The sequence below is a fragment of the Tenrec ecaudatus genome, chromosome 2 (genome assembly GCF_050624435.1).
Source record: "Tenrec ecaudatus isolate mTenEca1 chromosome 2, mTenEca1.hap1, whole genome shotgun sequence".
NCBI lineage: Eukaryota > Metazoa > Chordata > Mammalia > Afrosoricida > Tenrecidae > Tenrec > Tenrec ecaudatus.
The window spans coordinates 170,276,575-170,300,326 of NC_134531.1; the positions used below are offsets into that span (position 1 = coordinate 170,276,575).

Below are 23,752 nucleotides of genomic sequence, written 5' to 3' on the forward strand. Positions count from 1 at the left end.
GACCTGGGCAAAGGCTTTGTGTACAGAGTGGCTCCCCATTCAATGAGGGCTCTGTGGAACCAGCTGGTTCTCATTTGGAAACAACTGGTTTCTCTATCCCCAAGTGCTAAAGAAAATAATCCCCGCAATCTATGACTACACACTTTCACGGAGGCAGCAATGAGAATTTGATTGTGGAGATAATTAAAGTCATTCCTGGAACTTCCAAGAAAAGGGGAGGGGAAAGTGGAGGGGGTAGGAAAGGGAGGGGGAGAAAGCAAGAGTGGTCAATGATAGTGTTTAAAATTAAACTATGACAAATCGTTTGGAGTGGAGAAGAAGAAGGCGAAACCCCCGCCCTGGACGCTGCTCGGCTGAACCAGCTCTGTTTTCTCTTCGCCTCAGCTGCTCCAGGGGGTGGCCTGAGACGCGATTACAGGGGCCACGGCTCCTAGTGTAGATGCTTCCCGAGGTTTGGAAGCCAAGGAATCCAGACACAGCCCCAGAAGCTACTGGCTACTGACGACACAACAAGATTGTTTTCAATTCAACTTTATATCAAATAGGAAGAGATGAAGCTGGATTCTTTAGCCCCCAGCCTTTCCTGGCAGGACTGAAGTGTTCAGGTTCTCTCCCCATGAAGGGCAGGGCGCTGGGACAAAGAAGATAACAGATACTGGAAGGCACTTGTGTGTATGTATGTGTGTATGTGCATACACATAAACCTTTGTTAATGCTCTAGTGTTCCACAGTCAGAAGTGGAATTCAAATCCCCTGAATGGCATTGGGCTGGACTTAGGTTGTGGACCTGCCTGCACATTTCACAGGCACTGGAAGGGAAAAAACTCACATCTGTGTAATCTCGGTCTGCACTATGGGCCTCTAACAGGAAGAAGAGATTGGCTCAATGAGGAGGATTCAGGGCCTCTCAATTCACCTGATTAGTTCAGCACACCGCTCTCATGAATGACACCTTGTCTTGGAAATAAGGGAGAACTTCCTTCCTGGCGGAGAAGCAGGAGCCCCTAAAGCCACCACGATGCAGCCTATCAAAGGGGAATGGCATCTGTTTCGCCTCCCTCTTCCCGGCTCACGCAGGTCAGAGGGGCCGGCAGACAGGGTGCCTGATTGGATTTTGTGTCCTGAGGACAGGAGGCGAGCTCCCGTCTGCCCAGGTGGCCTTGGAGAAGGCCGGGGAAGGGATGCCCTGTGCTCCACGGCAGGCCCCTTCTTTCAAAGTCAACCAGGCACATGATGGGATTGGGAGGGGGGGCGTGTGTGTGTGTGTGTGTGTGTGTGTGTGTGTGTGCGCGCGTGTTGGGTTGAGGGGGAGGCAATTCATTAACCCTTCTTTCACCAGAGGAGCAGGTCAATATTCTATTTGACTAAAGGAAAACTCAGGAATTCTTAAGTGCTCTAACAATTGTATGAAGCAAAGAAACCACTTAAGCATTGTAACCCTGACGCCGATTTCAGGATTGTCATGAGGGGACGTGACTGAGTTGCCATACAAAAAAGAAAGCTTCCCTCCAAATTATGAGATCAGTTTGCGTGCAAAGGATGTGCTCTGTGGGGTCTGTTTTTTGCCTGCTTGTGTGTGCGCACTCATGCTCGTGCATGTGTGTGCACACGTGTGTACACATGTGTGCACGCACGTGGTGTTAATCCATATTATAGTGTACAATAGATACACTAGTTAACAGAATATATCCCTGCAAATGTGCTTTGTGGGAATGTCAACAGCGGGATTTTTCACTTACTTGTCTGTTCCGTGATTTACTTGATCAATTAAACAGTTAGGCAATGAGGAGATTTGCATGGTAATCGTGTGAAGATTAACATTTTTAAGTGTAACAAATTTAATATTTTATCTTGCATTTTCTGTTGCTCATCGTTCTTTAATGGCTGTGTCGCTTCACTTCATCGTGTGGTTATAACGAGCCTCTCTTTGCACCGAGGACTGAGACCACCGGATACACCAGCTCCTTTTCCTGCACCCCTGCGTCCTTGGTTGCACAAAACCACACCCGAAGCGCCTACTGGGAGTCAGGCACGGTGCTTGCTGAGTGACAGGACACACTGATGACCAAACAAGCATGTACACTACTGCCCTCTGGGTGTTTCCACCGGTCCATCTGCCTGGGTGTGCTCAGCGAGGCCACAAGGGACTAAATTAGACTTCTGTCGTTGCTAGAAAGGGTGTTAGCTTTTCATTCCACCCTCGATGTTAACAATGGCAGGCACCTTACACCCAGCCGATAGTAGGTGCTGAGTGTGCTGCGGTCAGTGTGCTTTGTGCATTGACCTGCACGTTTACAGCACAGCCCCGAGCAGCAGGAACTCTCAGGAGCATGCCCACTCTACAGAGTCCTCGGTGCTTCAGAGGAAGAAACCAGCGCTTGCAGGAGTTCAACACTTTGCCCACCACCCCACATTGGCACCCGCAGCGCGGGCATTCAATCCGAGGCCATCTGACCCTCTAGCCTGTGTGCCTAACCAACTTACAGACTGCCACACCGATGTGAACTAAAACCAGAGCTGCCCAAGTTCCATACTAAAAGCAAGTTACCAAGGATATAAACACAGCACTCTCGTATTTTTTTCCCCTCAGAATAGTCTTTGTTGACATTTACTCTGTATCCCAACTTAATCCGTTTTTGGGGTTTACTCTGAAACCCTCAACACTCCCTGTGCACGGCAATCCTGATGACAGTGTCACGGAGTAGAGGCTCAAAAGGTCTTTGCAGAAAGGAAGGAAGGAAGGAATTTCCCATCCAAGGGGCATAGCGCCCGTGAGAGACCTCAGAAAGACAGCCTCACTTACAAGAAAGTTCCAGGGCAGTGGTGACATTGGACTAAGAATGCACACGGATGATAGTCTGATCAAATGACAACTGCTAACTTCCATTGACTGTCCGATATGCAAGGAACCCTGGTGGCCCCTGGGTTAGGCATTGGATTGCTAACCATAAGGTTGGTGGTTCAAACCCACCCGTTGCTCCACAGGAGAAAGGCAAGGGAGTCTGCTCCCTTAAAGACAGATAATTGCAGGAACCCTATACAGGGACTCTACGAGTGGGAATGACTGGGTGCAATGAATTGGGTATGGTTTGAATGTGTGCCCAGCCAAGTGCTAGGGACTTTCACCCTGATGGGTCCTGAAAATACGTATGCCTTCTCCCGTTTTGAAAATAAGAAAACTGAGCCCCTGAGGCTCAAGCACTGGCAAGGGAAAGGATTTGATCCTCTATGCAATGGACTTGAAAATCTATACCAGCTTCTCCCAAAGATTTATTTTTGGATTTTAATGTCTATGCGTTCCCCTAATGATCCACACAAACGAATGAACGGTTCTGCCATCTAATCAAAGAAGGTTCTACACCACTCGGCCACTGCTTCAAGGGAAGGCACGGCATTTTCTGTCATAAAATGGGCAATTCCATCGGTCATGTTTTTTTAACATCAAAGGTTAAATACATCTCCTAAGCGAATGGCCAGGTGAACGAGTTGAGGGTATTACATGGAAAGAACCGATTGGGGGTTCCAAGAAAAGGAGGACGGATGTGTGAAAACGGCGCTCTCACTGAGCCACTGGTGAGCGGGAAGTATCAAGTTGGGAACGAGAAGATGGGTGCTAATACCCTGCTTTGTCGTGAATTAAGTTGATGGAAAGAGTTCGGCAAGCCTGTAGACTGTATGCCTCGGTTTACAGGTCTGTAAAATGGGGCCAATCTGTGAAGAGAATTCTCCTGAATATTAATACAGAAAGTGCTCAGAAATGTTAAGAAATATGATTCAGACGTCAGTGAGTGGCAAGCCAAGGGGGTCATGGGGACTTGTTTGTTCTGAAATGCTCACAAGGCAGGATTGGCATGCGGGTCCTTATGTGAGGACATCAGCCAGAAAGAGCCATACCCACCTCAACAGCCACAAGAAGGAGTCGGGTTTTTTAAAGGATATTCTTAGCCATGTGCCACGCAGCTGAGATTAGAATCTGGTTATAAGAACGTGCCAAAATGTGAAAGGAAACATAGGCTTTCAACATTCATGATAACAGGTTCCAAGATAATGCTGTTAGCTCTTAATCAACTTTCTTTCCTAAAAAAAAAAGCTTTCTAATAAAGAGATCGCTGTCATGTCATTGTTATGAAAGAGTAATTATGTGCACACCAATGTTCGAGTGTGTGTCTCACGTGCGTGTGTATGCACATGCAAGAGAGAAATCAAACCTGATGCAGATCGAGGACTCTTCATGCTAATATCAAGTTTCGTGAGAGGACTTCGCCCAACAATTTATCCAAGACAGACTGAAAGTTACATTTTTCAAACATTATTATAAATGAGAAGATGAATGAGTGGAAGGCACGATTAAAACAGGGGAAATCCTAATTTCTATTAGGATTTCTCTATTGCACAATTAATAAATAAATCGCAAGTAGCAAGACGGACTATCTAATTATCAAATCTAGGTGTTTTTCGTCTAGTTTGGCTGGTTGGATACATTTATTAAAAAGCCTTAGTCAAATCAGGGTAGCTTGGGAACAGCAAAAGTGACCTTCTAACCACCGGGAAATTTCTTGGAGTGTGCGCCTTACTCTCAGCACTGACCACCGAGGCCCAGGTCAGGCCCACTGGCCAGGGCGGGCCCCACAGCCCCCACTCACGGGGATCCAGAAAGGACAGCAGCCAACACCAGGAAACGACACAGCCTAGGGTTTCGCTGGGAGCAGTGTCAATTCAGCTCTTGAAAAGGAAATGGAATTTCAACCTGGAAAATGTCATGTTATGAGCCCCCCCAGGATCTCCATACCCCTCTATCTCCTCTCCCCACTCCCCCCGCCCCAATAATGCACACGCAGTGTCAATATTTGGCCAACTGAGCAGCAAATGAGCAGAGAACAGTTCCTGGGGGATTCTCCATTGTGATTAAAGGGGCATGTTTTAAACCACCAGGGCAGCTTCCTACAGGAGCCAAAATATAAGATTCCTGCCAGGACCCCAGAAAACACACACAGAGAGACCGTGTGGGGTGAAAACAGCACTCGGGCAATTTGGTGGGCTGTTCTCTTTCTTCTCTGCACTGGCACCGAGAGTGTTAAAGAAAACGATGAAGGAACAAGTGAGTGTGCAGGGTAGGGTTTACTGGCATTTACTTTTCATCTGTGGCCCTTCACTCCGTGAGTCCTTTTCCTCCTTTCTGTTTCCTGAGGAACCCCCCTCCCCCCCCCCACGCCCCCATGCTGCTGGCGAGAGCCAGAGCCCAAGTGTCTATAAGCTCTCTGTCAGGTAAAAGGGGAAGGAACCAGAGGAAAGGCAAAGCTAAGAGGCATCTATGAGATGTCACCAGGCTTTTGTATGCATGTCAATGACTCCGGATTAGCGTCCTTGCAATAATCTTATTGAGAGATGTCAAAAGGCCCCCGAGTGAGCGGCTGGGCTGCAGCCGATGGCCGCTTAGGAAGGACAGTCAGACGGTCGGCTAACACTGTTGCTCTGAGAGTATACTACCAAACCAGGGGGGTGGGGGGCTCAAACAGTTAGCGGATGGGTAGTTACCAAATGCCATTTCGGAGGCTCTTGTGGCAGGACCAAGCCGTGCCATGTGCCAGTCTGTCTGTCTGTCTGTCTGTCTGTCTAGTTAAGTCGTTGCAAGTCGGGTTTGGGCCCCTGTTTGGAACTAAAAACAAGCAGCTCACCTGCAAAGGGAAAAAATCCTCAAGGCACCGTGACAAGCACTCTGAACCCTCCGCCAAGCAGATGAACCAACAGCAGTGTCTGCCTCGCCAGAATCCGTTTCATTAAGTTCACATCACTTAACTGCCTACTTCATACGTGACCTCCCTTGGAAAACGTGACCTGAGACCTAGTTTGGGTTTTGGTTTTTGTCTGAGTCCCCTGTCCACTAAGAACACACAGAGACATACGCACACACTTTCAGCTTCACACTTTATCAGGGTTAAGGCAATTAAAATTCTATTACAGCAAGTACTGTAACATTAAAACCTCCATTTGCTTCTGGACAAAGGCTTGTAACTGGAGAAATAGTTTGCGAGGGAGATTTATCTTCATCTGCCCACACCTTTAAAGGCAGCAAGCCACCGAAGACAAACCTGTACTGTTCACCATATTTCATGGATTGCAATATGAGTATGTGGGTCACGGTGTACATTGTCCTGGGCGGTCTATAGTTACACCGTGTGTAAAAAAGGAGTGGGATGGGCCAGAGGAGGGAGGTAGCCCACACTTCTCATGCAAATAAGTCCACCAAAATATCTCCCGAGATATTTCCTGAGCCACAGGAACCTCTAAAGAGAGATTTTTTAAAAGTCTGCTCCATTTTCATTAGAGGTTTGGGCAACAGGAGGAAGCAAGGGGACTTTATTGATGGTGGGGTGCACTTGGGAGTTCTGTTTTGGTTTTTTTCCTCCGCCCTCCACCCACCGACACCCCCCCCCCCACTCCCTCCGTTCTAAGTAGCCTGTTTTAGAAAAAGTGAAAGCGGTCCAAGCCTAGCGGTATATTCTCATCACACGTGCAGAGTTGCTAAGATGACACCTGACACTGCATTTCTGCATTCTTCCAGAACTGTTACAACAGCAGTGTTACGATGACGCGGGATACAAATGTGCACCACGAACCGACACCATCCACGCAGCTGGCTCTCTGAAATGCTGGTAAATACATTTCTTGGAAGTCGCTGCCATTATTTCCCTTACAGGAAAACCACTGTTGTTCATTATACAGTGTCTGCAGTAGCATTATACCATGCAAACGTACTCCACATTATGATAGAGTGTCAGCATGTTTGAAAGGCTTTTTAATGTATCCTGGTTGCGTATCTGGGAATGGCTGATAGCAAATGGAATATAGACTGCTATTAGCTTATTGTATTCGTTATTTTCTTATCGCCGTAGCAAACTACACACAAATGTACTGGACTCAGCTCGTATTCACAATGGCATTATCTGCTATGTGATACAGTTTAGAATGATACCGGCTCACGTAAGCCTCTGGCTAATAACCACAGAGCAATCCCCACTGAGAAAACAAATGTCTAAATACGCCAGGGTTAATAAACAACTGGAAACGCATGCTCAGTGTTGGAAGACTGTCTTAGCACTTTTTAAAAAAAATCGTGCAAACCTCTCGAACCAACAGAAAGGACAGCACTCATCTTACCTGGAGCACTTTGAAAGGGTAAATCCCCTCTTCCTTTATTTTACCTGGTCCTGGTGGCATAGTGGTTGGCATGCTAACAGTATGGTCAGCGGTTCAAATCTTCCCGCCGCACCATGGGAGAAAAATGGGACTTTCTAGACCCGTAAAGAGTTACCATCTTGGAAACTCATGGAGGCAGTTCTACCCTGTCCTGGTGGGTCAGAATCGACTCGGTGGCAATGGGTTTGGGTTGTTTCTTTGGTGTTGTTTCATTTTGTTTTGCGTTATTCTAACTGAGCACTGACGGGTAGGGAATCAGGTGGCATAAAGGTTTATATCCGAGCTCTGGGAACAGTTGGTCACATCTCTGTTCATCGTGCCCAGACAGATACTTTTCTATCGAGCCCAGTAGTGTGTTTAGTGATTGGTCTTTCTAAAGCGGCGCGATGACCAAAATAATCATAGCTGAAATGTTAATGGAATGAAGTCACAAAACTCTGGCCAACAGCATCACTTGACACTTTAATCAATGCACATGTTATATTTATGTTAGTTGGGGTATATTCTTATGGAAGAAAAAAATTTTAATTAATTTTGGGATTTATCCCAGATGACAAAATACAGAGGGACCCAGATACCGCGACAGTCTTCAACGTCTATTTCCCATGACCAGCCCAATGGGTTAAAAAAAAAAGTATGACTCATCTTAAAGTTTTACTGTTGTTTTCCTCCTCAAGACATGGGTCTGTGTGTTACCTAAACAAACCTACTGGATGCATTTCATCAAATTGAAAAAAATAGCTTAGTGGTAACTGGTTGTCATTGAGTCTACTTGCCTCCCAGCAACCCTACCCAACAGAATAGAGCTGCTCGTGGGCAGCCATCCTCACAGAAGCTGACTGATTGCCGCGCGGTGGGTTCTAATGGCAGATCTTTTGATTTGTGGCTGGGTGCTTAACCACTGCGCCATCAGGGCTCCTTAGGCGAGGGGTGGCACAATGCAGCCCTGTACTTTCCTTTCTGAAGAGTCATTCCACAGCATCAGTACTTCCTAGATGAACAACAGGTCGGAAGGCAAACTGCTTGACTAAGCCTAATGTGGCTAACTTGCTCTATCCATAGGATGTGCCTCATATGAAATCCACAGGAGAAAGGGCGTGTTGTCCCCCCTTGAACATGAATCAGAAAATAAACCCACTAAGTGTTCTCTAAATGAAAGTCATTTCCATCTGGAGGCTCTTTAGACAACCCAGGGGGAGGGGGGATTTTTGTATTTGTTTTTAGAAGATCCTTGCGTAAGTGTGGCCAGCAGTGTAGCAATTCCAAGTAGACCAAGTTTTTCATCTTACAAAATGTGTGCGTATTTGTAAACATTAGCTATCTAGATCTAAATCTTACAGTTAGATATTCTTACACATGGAAAAAAGAGACACAGCCAAGCTGTTAACGTTACAATAAAAAACCCCAAATCCTTAAAGGTATATTAGTTGCCAGGTTTTTAAAATGCATGTTTTTAATATTGACTTGTGTGGATCTCAAACTTTCACATTATTCAAGCTACATTATGTTGAGAAAGGACTGTGTCACATGAAACATGAAGACACAGTCTGAGAAAGAATTTCATCGTTAACCATTTCTATGCATTTTTTTTTAAAAATGTTTTTAAGTTACTTCTTAACTGTTAAGGATCAATTGTACAGGAAATCAATCATACTCATCCTAAATTGCAAAAGACAAATAAGCCAATGCTGAGCCAGCCCTTGTCTCAGCCTACTGGAATTAAATGACTCCATTCTAGCCAGAAACTTGAGGTCTTGATGGGAAAGGAAACTTGCAGTATCCCTGAGAGAGAGAAAGAAATGTTTTGCAGGATCATCTGCATCCATCCACACCATGGCTCAGAGATTGCTCAATGACTCAAGGGTAGAAAAATACATACTTTGGGAAGTAAATGAAGACCAAATGGTGGCCCTAAGTAACTATATGGAATAACAATGAGTGGGATGAATATATTCAGGGCAAGCATTTAAAAATAAGTTTTTCATCTAGAAAATGATTAGCTTTATGTATGTATATATCTGCATATATATATATATATATATATATTCAGAAAAACTGGGTTTCCAATTCAGACTACCCTATGTAACTTTTGTCATTATCATCTTTTCTGATTCTTACAAAGTAAACCTAATTAAGAACCTCCTTCATTAGTCTTCCAGAAAAATTAGCACGGCTTATGCTAATTACTCCTGCAAAATTTAATAAACTCGTTGAAATGGGAATAGTCTAATGAGGTTTTATTTATTGAACTAAGATAACTCCAAGGAAAAGGGCTAGGACACAAGGATATTCAATGTGGTAATAACACTACAATTTATTCGATTTCTAAACATGTATTTTATTGCAAACCTTTTCAGTTCAAATATGAGTTGCAGTGTGAATATGTTAAATCAATCCCCAACTTAATTCAATACTAGAAACCTTTTCTTTTTTTTTTCTTTTTACCTTAACAGTAATTGCCACGCATAGTCCTTTAGCTCAGCCTTAATGGGATTTGCTGCCAGTAGCTCCTGGTCACCAGCTATTTAACATAGCACTTTGGACTTTAACCATGTCTATGAAGCCCAACTATGTGGATAACTGGGTGCAGGCTGGGTTTCGTGCTTCCTAATGAAGCTACTTGGCATCAGGCAGAGATATAATCTGGCAGTCAGCTCCAGATGTACACTTCCGACACTTAGAGCAATTTTCCTATAAACATTTTCGAAGTGACTTGACAAATTGTCAGGACTGCAAAAAATAGTTTGAGTCATTTTTTTTCTCTCTCTAACTTTGTGAAACAATATTATAACAGAATGAATTAGAGGCCTGTCTTCTAAATCACGGCATTCAACTACTGATTTTGTTGATTCCACTTTTTTTTTATAGGATATGTTCAGCTGATGTCCCCAAATCAGCGACAGCAAATAACACAGCTGAAGTTTCAACACAGAAAAGCGCTGACCCTGCACCCCTGCCATATGACCAGAGAGCCTCTTCTCTACAGCCTAGAAATAGTTTTCTTAAATAACCACGACTAAAAGTTCTTTGACTGATAAAAATAGCCATGTTCTTCCAAAATCCAAAGGACGAGCGAAGGGAGCAAAAAGTTAACGGTGCCCGAAAGGTGGCTGCGCACTCCAACAACGCTGACTCTGAGCCGAGGACTGACGCCCTCTCAGCGCGGTAACTGCAGAGTGTGACGCTACTAGAAACGGTCACTACTGGTGCTGAAGGCAGGCCCCATCCCCTATTTTTACAAACGATGCAGGGATCCACATCCCCAAATCTGAAAGCAAATCAAGCTCTAAGCACGGAACACGGAGATTATGCAATCAGTAATACGGAGTCAAATTGGAAACGATGAAATTCGAACACAGTTGCCGTCATTCTCATTCTCTCTCTCTCTCTCTCTCTCTCTCTCTCTCTCTCTCTCTCTTTCTCTCTCGTCTCTGCTCCCCACTCCCCTTTGGAACAAGTTTACAGTATTGAAAAATCTTTTCTCTTTTGCCGCCTTTAGGTGAATTCTTTCCTTGTCGTCTCTCTCCCCACTCGTTGTTCAAAATGGAAGATTCACATATCAGCACAGCAGACAAGGCTGGAGCTTTTAAAACCTTTGGCAGACTGAAGGACAAGTACAATCTGAAAACTCAGATGCAAATAAAAATAGCTAAAGGGGGTTCTGTGTATCAACTGGCATCAGCACTCAGAAAGAAAGTTCACAGGCAATGGTGGCAACAGTCAGCAAATAAACATATGTTGAGACTTGGGCAGAGACACTGGGGCTCGGCCGTTTTTCAAGTACTCTCTTAAGAGGCTAAGATTGGCCGCACACTGTTTTCTACTTTGTCAAACCAAAAAGGGGAAAGGGGGGGGGGAGTGAAAAGGATAAATGTCCTGAGTAATATCTCGAAAGCCACCAACAGTATAAAGCGCATACTTATTTTGCCTAAATTGTTTGAACTGCCCCAGCCAAGAAAAGGTTTTAAGTACCCTACTGGGACAGATGCAAGGCGGCGACAATAGAAGCCCCACTAATGCAGTGCAGGTAACACAATCCTGTTTCAAACACACGGGCCGGGCTAATTACGGCGCTGCTGAGTCAGGTTTCTTCTGCCATTGCTAGCCACAGGAACAGGTCAAAATCAAATGTTCCTCAAACCACAGCCGTATCACCCTTCCACATCAGAGTCACAGCTGAAAACTGAACGAAGAACTTAAAAGCTTAACCCATTCACAAGCCAAAAAACTAAAAAAAAAAACAATTTAAGTGTTTTCATTGCGGGTGACAACGTAAGGTTCTTATCATCATCTAAACCCAAAAGAGCTATGGCGCAGAACAGCCCGCTGGTGGTTTCAAAGTATGGATGAACACGGCAGGTCCTTTGATGGGGACAGTGCCTTCTTCATGCAAGAGGAGAAACTAGCTTCCAGGGACAACTGGTATTTTAAAGAGACCTATTTAACCGAAGTAAAGAGGGCTGGGGTTGTATTTCTTTGTGACCTTATCCATTTTCGCGCTTGGCCTTGGACGCAAACGTCTAGAAGGCAGCGCTGAGGCTCACAGATACCGAAGCCATTTGAATTCTCCACGCAGCCCACAACCCAACGCCACACACAGCTCTCCTAGGGTCTCCTTTCGAAGCAAACGCTTCCGCTCGCTTGTAGTCTCCTTGTTTACCAAGCAAGAGATAGGCGTGTTTTATGCGTCATCTGAGCGAAAGCTGCTCGTTTAAAATATTTGACTTGGATGTAAACTTTATAAAACTACTTGGCAATCAAAATTGCACTTAAGCCTGTGGAATCGTGTAAGTTAAAAATCAACAACCAATCTTCGACAGAGAAAATGCTGAAGCATGTAAATACTTTTACGTGGCTGCTGTTGTGGTTGCTGATGGGGGTGGGGAGCAGGGAGTAAGATCCTGTCTGAAAGCAGTGAAGAACGGGAAAGATCGTTTCTGTCAAAACTCCGCATTACCAAACCCCCCAACATCAGCCCTTCATCCAGTCCCTGCGCTCCTCAAGGAGGAATCGGTCCGTCTCCTTGCCAAGCCTCTCCGTCCTGCTCGTGGAGGGTGGTAGCTCTTTCCTGAGCTGACAACTGACAGCACCTATAAACATTCCAGGCCATTTAACTCTCCCTGAGTAACTCTATGTAACAAATGGCTTATCATACGTGTTTCCATACAATGAATTTCAATAATTAAAATGTAAAATGAATATTTGGAATGCGACTTTGCATAATGCGTGCACACCCTGACTGGAGATGGCGCCGAGCAACTAAAGCAGATTTATTGTCCTACAGTGATTTACTTGGTCATGTCAGATTAGTAATATGGATCTGTTTAAAAACACAATAATTAAGACAAGCAGGACAAATTAATCAACTTACAATACAGTCTGCGCTACAATCAAACCCGGGAAATCGCAGTAGAGAGTCTTGGTGCACAGATCTCTTTTAAAACTGCTTTTATGCATAAATAAAACCTTAAAATGTAGATGGATTACGTCCAACAGAACTACTGTAGCTAAAAGTGATAATGATTCAAACATTTTTCAAATAAAAGTTAAATATTTATAAGCACCCAACCACATTTCATAAATCACAAACTATTATTATTTTATTTCTGAAGCTTCCTGGCACAGCATGAGGACTGAGCCACACAGAAAGTCAAGAAAGGAAGAGGGGGGAATTACATGTCTATCGCTTCAGAAGCATGAATCGGACACAGAACCGGAGCAGCCCAAGGAAAGGCCTTCAAATAGCCTCGCCACTGCCCGGCGCAGCATCCATTGTGGCCAGCAGTCACGTCTGGGCCCCATGCATCCCGAATCCTTGCCCAAGAGCGGCACAAGGCAGGTGTTTCATTATAACGAGGAATAAGAATCCAGTGAAAGAAGAGTGGTCCCTACCTGTCAATTATCACTGGATCTGAGGGAGTCTCATTTCGGTTGCCACAGCTTTTCTTGTCACAACAGCGGCTATGGAGCAAAAGCGAAAAGGATTTAGTATAACCATTACCATGTAAAATCAGCAGTTAGGCAGGCACACGGTTCAAATTGCCGGGTTGCAAATGCTAGAATGACCACAAAGCCATACCTGGCAATCAACGGATCCCGGGGACAGAAAATTCTATTTGGGTCACCTATGGGTTAATGGCCAGGCTTAACCTCTCCCTGCACAAAGGAGGAGGGCGAGGCCAGGAAAGGGGGGCTCTCCCCCAGCCACAGCTGACAGCCCTAAGGTGGGGTCTGCCCGCCACTGCCCGAAGTGTTGGAAGGGTTCGCTGGAAAATGTATTTAGTCATTCTAGTCACCCAATGAGCACATCCTGGTTGTGGGTGGCTCACACGCTTCCTCCAGATTGCAGGAATTGTGTGGGGCTCCTGAAATCGTGAGGTATGAGTGATTTCTCCCCCTCCAGTCATTCCGTGCTAAATGGATTCTTTGTCCCGATGCTTTTCTCTCTGAAGGTAGAAGTTTCCCTCCACCACACACAGCCTTTCCAAACTCCTGCAGCTTGAACTGTTGACTGGTGAACTGCCTTTATCGGAATAAAAGTGTGCCACAATAGTTCAGACGCGGGAGAGGCGGGAGAAAAGAAGGAGCACTTGGAGGTCCATACAGCCCCTGGCTTCTAAGGCCTCCCCTGGCCACGAGGTAGGCTCCCTGTCAGCTGAAGCCAGTGGTTAGCACAGTCCTGACCATGGCCATTCTTCGTTCAGAGACAGCAGGCTCAGAAACAGCAGCTCTGGGACATAGAAGGGCCCACTACCAAAATCTCACCCTGGCTCGCCTCTTATGCCTACTGTTTGTTTTGTTTGGGGGGGGGCGTTAACTGAGGAGTTTCTAAAAGGTGATGAATTTGTGTTTTTGAAAATTGCGCATGGTCAATGGAAGCCTATCCATCTGAGACTTGTTTGCAAAGGAAAAAAAATGGCCAGTGGCCAGTCTATACCAACAGGCGCGCTATAGAAGCTGATGTTTGATCAGTCAGTGCTGCAGGGAGGTTACCCAAGAGTTTAACTTTGTACCATGAGCCTCATAAAAAGCAGGCCTTTCTCCTGCTCTCTCTCTCTCTCTCTCTCTCTCTCTCTCTCTCTCTCACACACACACACACACACACACACACACACACACACACGTGAATCACAGCACCTAAATTTAGTTAACTTCATTTTCAGGACCAGAAAGACAACTCTGCCGAGGGAGGCTCTTGCCCCAGTAGGGAAGGCTCCCCCATGCTGTAACTGCACATATTCCTGAGAAGAGAAGCCACTTCCAAACCAGTCCTCCTTTGTTTAGCTCTCAGGTCCCCAGAAAACAGTAGTAAGGATTGACATCTCCTTGTCTCAAGGTCTAACTACAAGGTTGGTAGTTCAAACCCACCAACCTCTCCACTTGAGAAAGATGAAGTTGTCTGCTCCCATAAAGATTCTCAGTGTCAGAAACTCACACTGTGAGTGGGAATCAGCTCAGTGGCAGTGGGTTTGACCTGGGATTTGTCAATGCCCCAGTCCAAAGCCACTCAGCCCACCTTGTGGCCCGTCCCTTTCTGGTTCAAAGGGAACCTGTTGCCTGCAGACTGATAGCAGTATCTCAGGGGCAGACAAGGAAATGAGGGAGTGAGGCATTCAAGAGCAGGAGAGGGAGGGGTGTTTCATAAGTGCCATCATCTGATAGTCTAGCACAGCGGTTCTCAGCCTTCATGATACTGTGACCCTTTCAGACAGTTCCTCATGTTGTGGTGACTCCCAACCATAAAATTATTTTCATTGCTACTTCATAACTGTAATTTTTCTACTGTTATTAATTGGGAGACCCCTGTGAAAGGGTCATTTCCACCCCCAAAGAGGTCACGACCCACAGGTTGAGAACTGCTGGTTCTAGCTGATGGTTAAGAGACCTGGCTCTGGAATCACACAAACCTACTTTTATCCTGTTTTATTTTTCTCTAGAGCGCTTACTGCATTATATTTCATATTTGTCTTATGTCATAGAACCAGAAATGCCTCCTTCGTAAAACTGTACCAGTCATTATTTTAGACCCGGGGCACCCAGTCGGCGTCGCAAAGGCTGCTGGCCCTCAGCATGGCCTGAGCCTTCCTCCTCCTCCCAGTGTGGGGAAACCCTGCCCTCCGTTTGCAGCCTGAGGGCCAAGTCTGCGGGGAAGACTGTGTGCCGAGCCCAAGGCCGCAGAAGCAAGGAGGAAGGCAGACAGGAAGGTCTATCTCTCCTCCATTTCCTTGTTCAAAGCAGCAAGTGGGCAATACAAGCCCCTGGAGACCTTTTTCCTTACCTCACTGTAGCCCTTCCAGGGCTCAATGCCCTCCCGGGGCCCTTCCAGCTTACAAGATGAGAACTGCAGACCGGCATCTACACCGCACACCTATCCAATCTCCTCTCCCTCGTCAGAGCCCAGTGTCCCCCTGGCGTGGACTCCCACAGCCCCCCGCCCCGGCCTTCTACTTCTACTCCGGAGCCCCTAAGACAACAAGGATGATCTCTCCAACGTGTCGATGGGCATGTGTCACCTCTGAATGGTTTCCCACGTCCATGATGGGACCATGATGCCAGACTCCTCCTAGTCTCCTCCGATGTGTCCAGGTCTGGCCACACAGGCCACTTTCACTTCCTCTGATGGGTCATATTCCTTCAGACTCTGGAGCCCAAGGCAGGCTGACGCCCCTGCTTAGCAGGCTACTCAGTTCCTAACTCCACTCCCCCTCCAGACTTCAGCCCTCATGCTGCTACTGCCTGGAGAGCTTTCCTGGAGGCCCACCTTCAGCTCAGGCAGCCTCCCCCTCAGGGCTCCTTGAGGGCAATTTAACACCACGCAAATTATGTCACATGCGATTGATGTATTTTTGGTCGCTGTCTTTCTCACTGCCCCTTGACCCCTCTAATCCGTATGTTTCACACAGGGAATAAACTGCCCATTTCACTTACTTTGAGGGTAACACAAAGGGGCCTACTGGTGCAGCTGCACACCAAACGATCAGAGTTTAAACCCACCAGCGGCTTCAAGGGAGAACGGTGTGGCGATCTGCTTCTGTACAGAGTCACAGCTTTGAGACGCTCTGGGGCCGGTCTACTCTTCCCTATAGGGTGCCTGGGACTTGGTGTCCACACAAGGTCTGGAGAGACCAGAAAAGCACAGGGATTGGATGGATGGGTTGGTTGGATGACGGACTGAAGGAAGAAATGACTTCGTGAATGACTGCTACCTATGGGGGACAAGTTATCATAATAGAATCAGGCAAGTGGAGGGGAGCGCATTAAGGAAGCCAAGCTGGCAGGCAGTGCTACATCCACCCCAGGCCCCACAGCACTCCCCGCAAGCAAGGCGACAGCACCAGGTCTGCGATGAGGCCTCTGAGGAGGCACGGTCCTGAAAGAACAATACTCCTGAGAGGAGCCAGACAAAGGTCAGCATGGAGTCGCTGGGAAGCACCCCTCTCTGCTGGGCCCCGAGGGGCTCAAGAACAGCAGACAGGCAGGAAGACCAGAACAACAACACACAGAGAGCGAAGGGGCTGAGAAGGCACTTGGCACTCACAGAGAAACCTTCAACAGAGTAAGACACAAAAGGTTTCCATGGCCCAGCATCGTGTTTCCTTTTTCTCCTCCTAGCAGGTCGGTCGTGGTCTCCAAGGGGAACTCTCGGGATTCTGTCTGCACCTCCAGCGACTACAAAACGGGGTCTACAACACGGCCCGTTAAAAACACGGAGTCCCGCGCAGTCCTGACAAGGAACCGTTTGAGCGCGTATTCACTATCGTGGAAAGCAATTGTGTCTACTACATTGTGAATTGGGTAAACCAAGCTGCTCAATAGTCTGCTGGGGAGGGGGGTGTCCTATTTCTGGAAGAGAAAATTTTCCCCCAGCACCCCCCACTTCACTGAATCCTCTGCACGTATGCTGTCCACTTAGAGGCCTTCCGGGAGTGCCCTGGCCCGCACCCGGGTCCTCAATGCCCGCACCCTCCCTGTGTGGCTCCAGAGCACTGCACTGTTTGTTGCTCACTGTATTGGGTGGACTCAGACTCATGGCGATCCGTGTGTGCAGAGACTTTTCCACGCTGGGGCAGACCACCAGGCCTGACTTCCGGAGACGCCTCTGGATGGGTTTGAGCCAGCAACCTTTGGCTAGTGTGGCCAAGTACTTCACCCTGTGCCCCACCCCAAAAGGCCTCCATCGGGCCCACCGCATTATACTTGATTTGTATTTGTTTCCGTCTTTATTGTCTGTCTGCACACTAAGCCACCAGCCCCACAAAGGCAGGCCCTAGACCGCCCCGCTCATCTCTGTCGTCTCAGCCGAACAGAAGCTGGTACACAGTAGTCGTTGGAAGGAACGAAAAGACAATTCAAAAGTATTGCCCGCAGGGAGTGGAAAGCAAGTGGGAGCCAGTGGAGGGTGCGTGCTTGATCTTCGCACTTCCAATGTGCTCTGCTTTGTACTGCAATAGTACTCTCCATGAACGAAGGTAAAATAAGGACAAAAAAACAAAGTCACTGACATCCAGTTTATTCCGACTCAGGGTGACCCTATAGGACAGGATCGAACTGCCCCTGTGGGTTTCAGAGACTGTAACTGTTTATAGGAGTAGAAAACCTCATCTTGGTTGCATGGGGCAGCTGTTGGTTTTGAACTGCTGACCTTGCAGTGAGCGGCCCAACCCACACGTAACCACTATGTCATCAGGGCTCTTTGGGAGGGGGTGGGGCTTCTTAAACTGAGCTGAAGTCTATCCTTGCAGCTTCTTGGCCGTCACTCCCCAGAGTTAGGCCCAGGAAGTGTGTACTTTCTCACCATGAGAATCGTTCATGCTAACAGAAGCTCTCCCTTCTCTCAACAGCGCTAATTCGTCCCACTGACTCAGGACCGAGCAAGGTGGATCTGAGCCTCCACCCCACTGGGCGCCGGCCTTAGCCAAGAAGGCTAACCCGAAGGAGAACAAACCTACTATTTCTAAGACAGAAGAGGCTTCATCGTAAACCGACGTAGTATATGAAACAGATCCTAAGACATCTAAAGAAAGAAGTTCCCATCCAAAATGTTTCCATCCATTGTCAGTTACGTCGTCGCCAGTGTTCAGTCTCTCAAAGCAGTGTTTTCCAGGCTCCGTCTGGGTCGTGGCACCACAGTGAAGGGCGCAGCTAATAACTGAAAGATTAACGGATCAAAGCCACCCCTTGGCTGCACAGAAGTGCTCCCGGAAAGATCACAGCCGATGAAGCAGGTCTACAGTGTCACACAGGGTCACTACGAGTCAGAATCAGTTCCAGGGCACCTGACAAGAAAAATAACAACTATATGTGCCAGACACAGAGTCGGCATGTCACCTTTAAGCCGGCTGGGAGTGTTTGGGGCTTGGAGTGTCCTGATGCTCGATGGATCGCCAGAGCAGGGCCCACCACTCTTTTACACACCTCCCCAGCTGCAGCCCACGTGACAGGAGCACAGCATGGCAGTCACAGGGGCGGGCGCCCAGCACCTGATGAGATACGCACACCGTGAACTCAAAACAGCAGCCCCTCCCTCTGTGGGACGTTGTGACTCCGAAAAAACCTGCACATCCAGGGAAAACAGATGCTGGCGTCTCTTCCTTAGTACCTAACCCAGGTGGCGCACCTCCAGTGAGCTGACGCGCAGCGTCATAAATCAGGACAAGAAACTGCCAAGTGTTGCCTGGCGGTGGGACCTACCACTCCTCTTCCCCGGGGCAGGGGGCATCTTCCTGAAGGAAGAGGCTCTCTCAATGGGAGCAAAGTACCATTCCAACCTCCCAGCTGGAAAGTGCTCATCAAGATCTTACCAGGTGCGCCTGTGGCTAGAAAATAAGATATGTGCGTCTGCATCAGAATGAGTCAGAGTAATACTTACAAGGATGACTGGATTTTTTTAATGTGCTACATAAATGGACACGTTTATCATTTCCTTTTCCCGAATGTCCTAAAATAAGCTATCTGTCCTCTTAGTTCAAAGCATGTGAGCCCCTGTCTACCTCACCTCAGACCCTCCCCACCGGGAGTTCTGTCTCTGTTTTATGTGTTTAACAACTCTGATGGTTGGCTACTAACCCAAAGGTTGGTGGTTCAAATTCACCCAGAAATACCTGACAATCTGGTCCCATGAAGAGTAAACCCAGAAAACTCTCTGGGCCTTTCTGCTCTGACCCCTGAGCCCCCTGTGAGTCAAACAGACCCCACCACACCTAACGACGAACCCCCAGCTAATCCTTGCCTCGGTTCACACACAGTGCCAAGTTTCCCATTCTTCAAAAATAAATAAATGAAACAAAAGCTTGATCCTTCTTTTCTCTTGAATTAGTCTCCTCAGTGCCAACTTGTCCTCTTGCTAGAGTCGCCACCACTCTGTCAACAGAAGCATCATCTTTTGAAGAAACCGGTTCTAGGCCTCTGCAGAGACGAACCTTCTCCGCAAAGCTCACCTTCTGGCTACTTTCCTCGGGCTTCGCAGCCGTCTGGTCCCCTTGACAACTGTTAGCTATGGGCCACTGCCCTTCTCTGAAACACTCTCCTTGTATTTCCATGCCCCGTTTGTTCAGAAGAAGCCCTGCCAGTGTAGTGGGTATGCGTTGAGCTGCTAATTACAAGGTCAGCGAAGAATAACGGCCTTGGAAACTCACAAGGACACTTCTACCCTTTCCTCCAGGGTCACTAAGAGTCAGCACCGACTCAAACTGTGTGTTTGGTTTTGTTTCCTTGGGTTTGATAAGCTCAGTTATTCTTTTAAAGTCCAGACCGTGCCCCCTCTCCTTGCTGATGTGAGGATTCCGCAAGCAAGCGTGTATCCAGAGACTCTCCCCGCCCAGGTTTTGCATCTTTTTCAATCTCATTCAGCCCAGGGCCTCAACTCAAACCTTTGGAGAACAGCCTCTGGGGTCCCTTTCACCTGGACTCTGCCCTCAGCTCTCATCCCCAGGACCAGCCACCTGCAGACCTCTCTCCTGAGCAGGTCGGCCCCAACACCAAGATGCCAAACCTTTCTTCATCACCTCTTATCTCTATCCTGACCCTCCCATTTCCACTGCCACTGCTGCTTGCTGTTTGCTGGTGAGCCTATTTCAACTCACCGTGGCTGCACAGGACAGATTAGAACTGACCCCATCGGGTTTGCTAAGCGGTAATCTTTATGGGAGCAGTGTGCAACTTCCAGGTGAATTTGAACCTCCAACCTTTCAGTGAGCAGCCAAGCAGTTAGCTTATATAACATGCAGAGCTCATTTATGGCTGCTACCCAACTACAATATAACCTCCCTCCTCTAAACAGCGTAGTCCTCTGCCTGGACTTCTCTTCATGGTTAATTCTTTCTACGGTGCATTCTAGCTGCCTGCTTACAAACCTCATCTCCAGGCTAAACAGTGAGCTCTGCCTTCGACAGTACATGACATAGAAAACCCACGGCCACCAAGTTGGGTCTGACTCAGAACCCTACCAAACGGCTGGTTAGGGTTTCGGAGACTGCAGATCTGATGTGAGCGGTCGGCCTGGTCTTGATCCCACGGATCGGTGGGTAGTAGGTTCAAACTGCTGGCCTTGCAGTGAGCGTCACCCAGAGCATCACCCGTTCCACCACCAGGCGGCCTTCCTTTGCGCATCACTTACTGCCACCGAGTGCATTCTGACTCGGTGACCCCACAGGACAGGGCAGAACTGCCTCCACGGGTTTCCAAGACTGTAAATCCTTACCGGAGCAGGCAGCCTCATCTTTCTCCCACAGAGCAGCTAATGAGTTTGAATTGCTCATCTTGAACTTATCTGTAATTTGCATGCCACCCATCAGGGCTCCTAGTACTTTGTAGCTGCTCAAACTTACTCTCATCGTGTCGATTCTGATTCATAGTAGTTGCCAAATTAATGAATGAAAGCACCTTTACCATGACAAGTAGGACCCCCCAAAATGGGCATCAATGCTTTAGTAAGCTTCACTTCTTTTCAACGTTCTCTTGTCAGATGTTCTGCTACACACCGTAGTGAGTGCCAGTGGTCAGACCAGTCATGCACTCAGCTTCTAATGGAAAGGCTGCAGGTTCGAGTCCACCCAGAGAAGACTGGGAAGAAAGGCCAAGTGATCTACTTCTGAAAAATCCATCACTAAAAACCCTGTGGTACACAGTGTTATTCTGACCCCGATGGGGCCATGATGAGCCAGAATCCACTGATGACAATCAACTTTTCTCCCCATCACCCCACCAGGGTGTAATATTGCTGTTACTATAGACACTCAGTCCGTGGTATGCATCAGGACAGTGCTAAGTATTCATGGAGACTCTATCATTTAATTCTAAGAACTATCCTCTGAAATAATAGTATCCCCCCCCCCATTTCAGAAACGAGGAGCCCTGCTGGTCAGTGGCTACATACTGGTCTGCTAACTGAAAGGTCGGCAGTTCGAATCCACCAGCTGCTCCGTGGTAGAAAGACGTGGCAGTCTGCGTCTGCAAAGACTGATCATCTTGGAACCTATGAGGAGTTCTGTTTTGTCTGATAGGGTCCCTGTGAGGAAGAACCCACTCAAAGGCAGTGGTTTCTATTCCACAGACAGGACAACTGAAGCCCAGAGAAAAGCTGACTCGCACCCCTGCCTTCAGCAGCAAAGGTCCAGCAAAGGCAGGCAAACCCTGAGTATGCAATTACACGTGGAAAGAGAGCTTGGGAGAAAGCACAGAGGATGAGTGTGTCTAGCAAGGGGACTTAGCTCAGGGCCAGGAAGCCTTCCCTGGAGAAACCAGGCTGAAACTGGAATCTTACACATCAGAATTAACCAGCATAAGAGAAAGGCAGAAAAGGAGACATCAATGGACTGGCCAATCCAGAGGACTCACAAGAGGCCAGATGCTGCTAATGAAAAAGAGGAGGGCGTTCCTGAGACAGAGAGCCGGCCCCTGCACCTGTGCTGCACACGCTCGCTCGCGCGCGCACACACACACACACACACACAAACACACCCTTACACCTGGCTTGGGGGCTCCGAGTCAGACTTACCATAACCAGCAAGCATAGTTCATATTTCCATTCACATTTAACCCCAAGATGCTGCGGCGATCCGCTTAGAATCCAACCCCTTGCAGAGCTCTGCTGTAAACAATCACGCAAAGGTCCGGCACATGTTAGGAACTTAACCACCAGTTATTGGCAACATGGAGTGCCAATTGCTACGGCAGACTGCAACTGACCAAAGCTGTAGAAACTCCCCTAGAATTCCCTGGAAAGCACCCATCCCACCAAGCCAGAGAGGCTTTGTCCCTAAGAGACAATATCTATAATCCCTTAGTGGCACGTCTTGCCCATAAAGCGGGGCCTTCCTCTGGATGGAGCACACGGAGGTCTTGACTTTGCAACCACCTGAAAAGCCACTCTGGGGGCTCTTCTTTCTTTCTCTCCCTTGTATTCCTTTCCTGCAACAAACACAGTCCCCCGGCCTTTCCTGCCGATCTCAATGCTCTGTGTCTCCTTGCACGTGCCCTAAAGGTACAGCTTTTGTGACATAAATGCAAAGTTTTATTGTGCCGTTAGCCTTGATAGAAAGCTTGGCAGAAAGTTGTTTAGGAATTAAATATCTAAAACACGCTATTTTAAAATCCAGGGCCCTCACTATTTCATGTCTGCAATGAAGAAATTTCATCTTGGGGAGAGCAAGCTGTCTTTCACACCATATGGCAAATGGTGGTGCATAGCAATTAGCCAGGCTGATTAATGGTGAACAGACTCTAATTTTATGCTTATAATTGAGCCTGCATTTGCACCCCTGGTGCAAATTCAGCACATCCCAACTTCCACTTACAACAGGCAAGAAATCAAGAGAAATAAGATGGTGTAGAAAGTGAGATTTTTTTTTCCTAAAGCCCCCTAAAGAGCATCAGATTTGCAATTTAAAAGACTGTTAGCCACACAATAGATGACAGGTTTGTGTAATAGGGTCATGGCGGCCTCATAAACAAACAGTACCCCTTACACATCTATACACAGCCAGGAAAACGGCAATCTGTAACATTAGCAGGCTGACGTTCTGAATACGGCTTTTCCCTCCTAGCCACGCAGTACAAATATCATCATTTGCCTTCAGTGGCTTGAGAAATTTTATTTTTTTCTATTTTTATGCTTCTGAAAAATAGAAAGAACATCAGCAATAAAGAAAACCAGCCAGCATAATAAAGTACTCTGGACCAATGAATTTTAAAAACCAGAAAAATATAAGCTGCATTAATAGAGGGTAGGCCTGTGTGTGAAAGGCATAATATATCTTTAAGTATTTCAATAACAGAATTATTCTGAGCATGGTCCAAACAAGTGCAGATATGAGATGCAAATCTGTGATCTGTAGGTATTAGTTGGCCTATTGGTTGAAATCCATTTTTCTGTCTGTCAATTTTGCTGGAATCACATGCTGTAGAACATGGAAAATTCATCTTACTGGCATGCTAATTGTGGGAAGTTCACATAGTAGCTATGGTCAGAGAACCAGTAATACAAAGGAGATACTTTTTTTAATGCTTTTCAGAATGGATTTCACTCATTTAATTCTGAAGGGTACAGCTCAGATCT

At 47.1% G+C, this 23,752-nt stretch overlaps 1 protein-coding gene across 6 annotated transcripts in view; it reads right to left on the reverse strand.

Moving 5' to 3' along the window:
* Window positions 1–23,752, reverse strand: part of EBF1 (EBF transcription factor 1) — a 470,411-nt gene that overhangs the window by 429,497 nt on the left and 17,162 nt on the right. For all 6 annotated transcript variants that reach the window (XM_075541905.1, XM_075541904.1, XM_075541903.1 and 3 more), the window contains exon 6: window positions 13,090–13,158. In XM_075541905.1, the coding sequence (XP_075398020.1) occupies window positions 13,090–13,158 (69 nt within the window). The remainder of the gene's footprint in view (window positions 1–13,089; window positions 13,159–23,752) is intronic.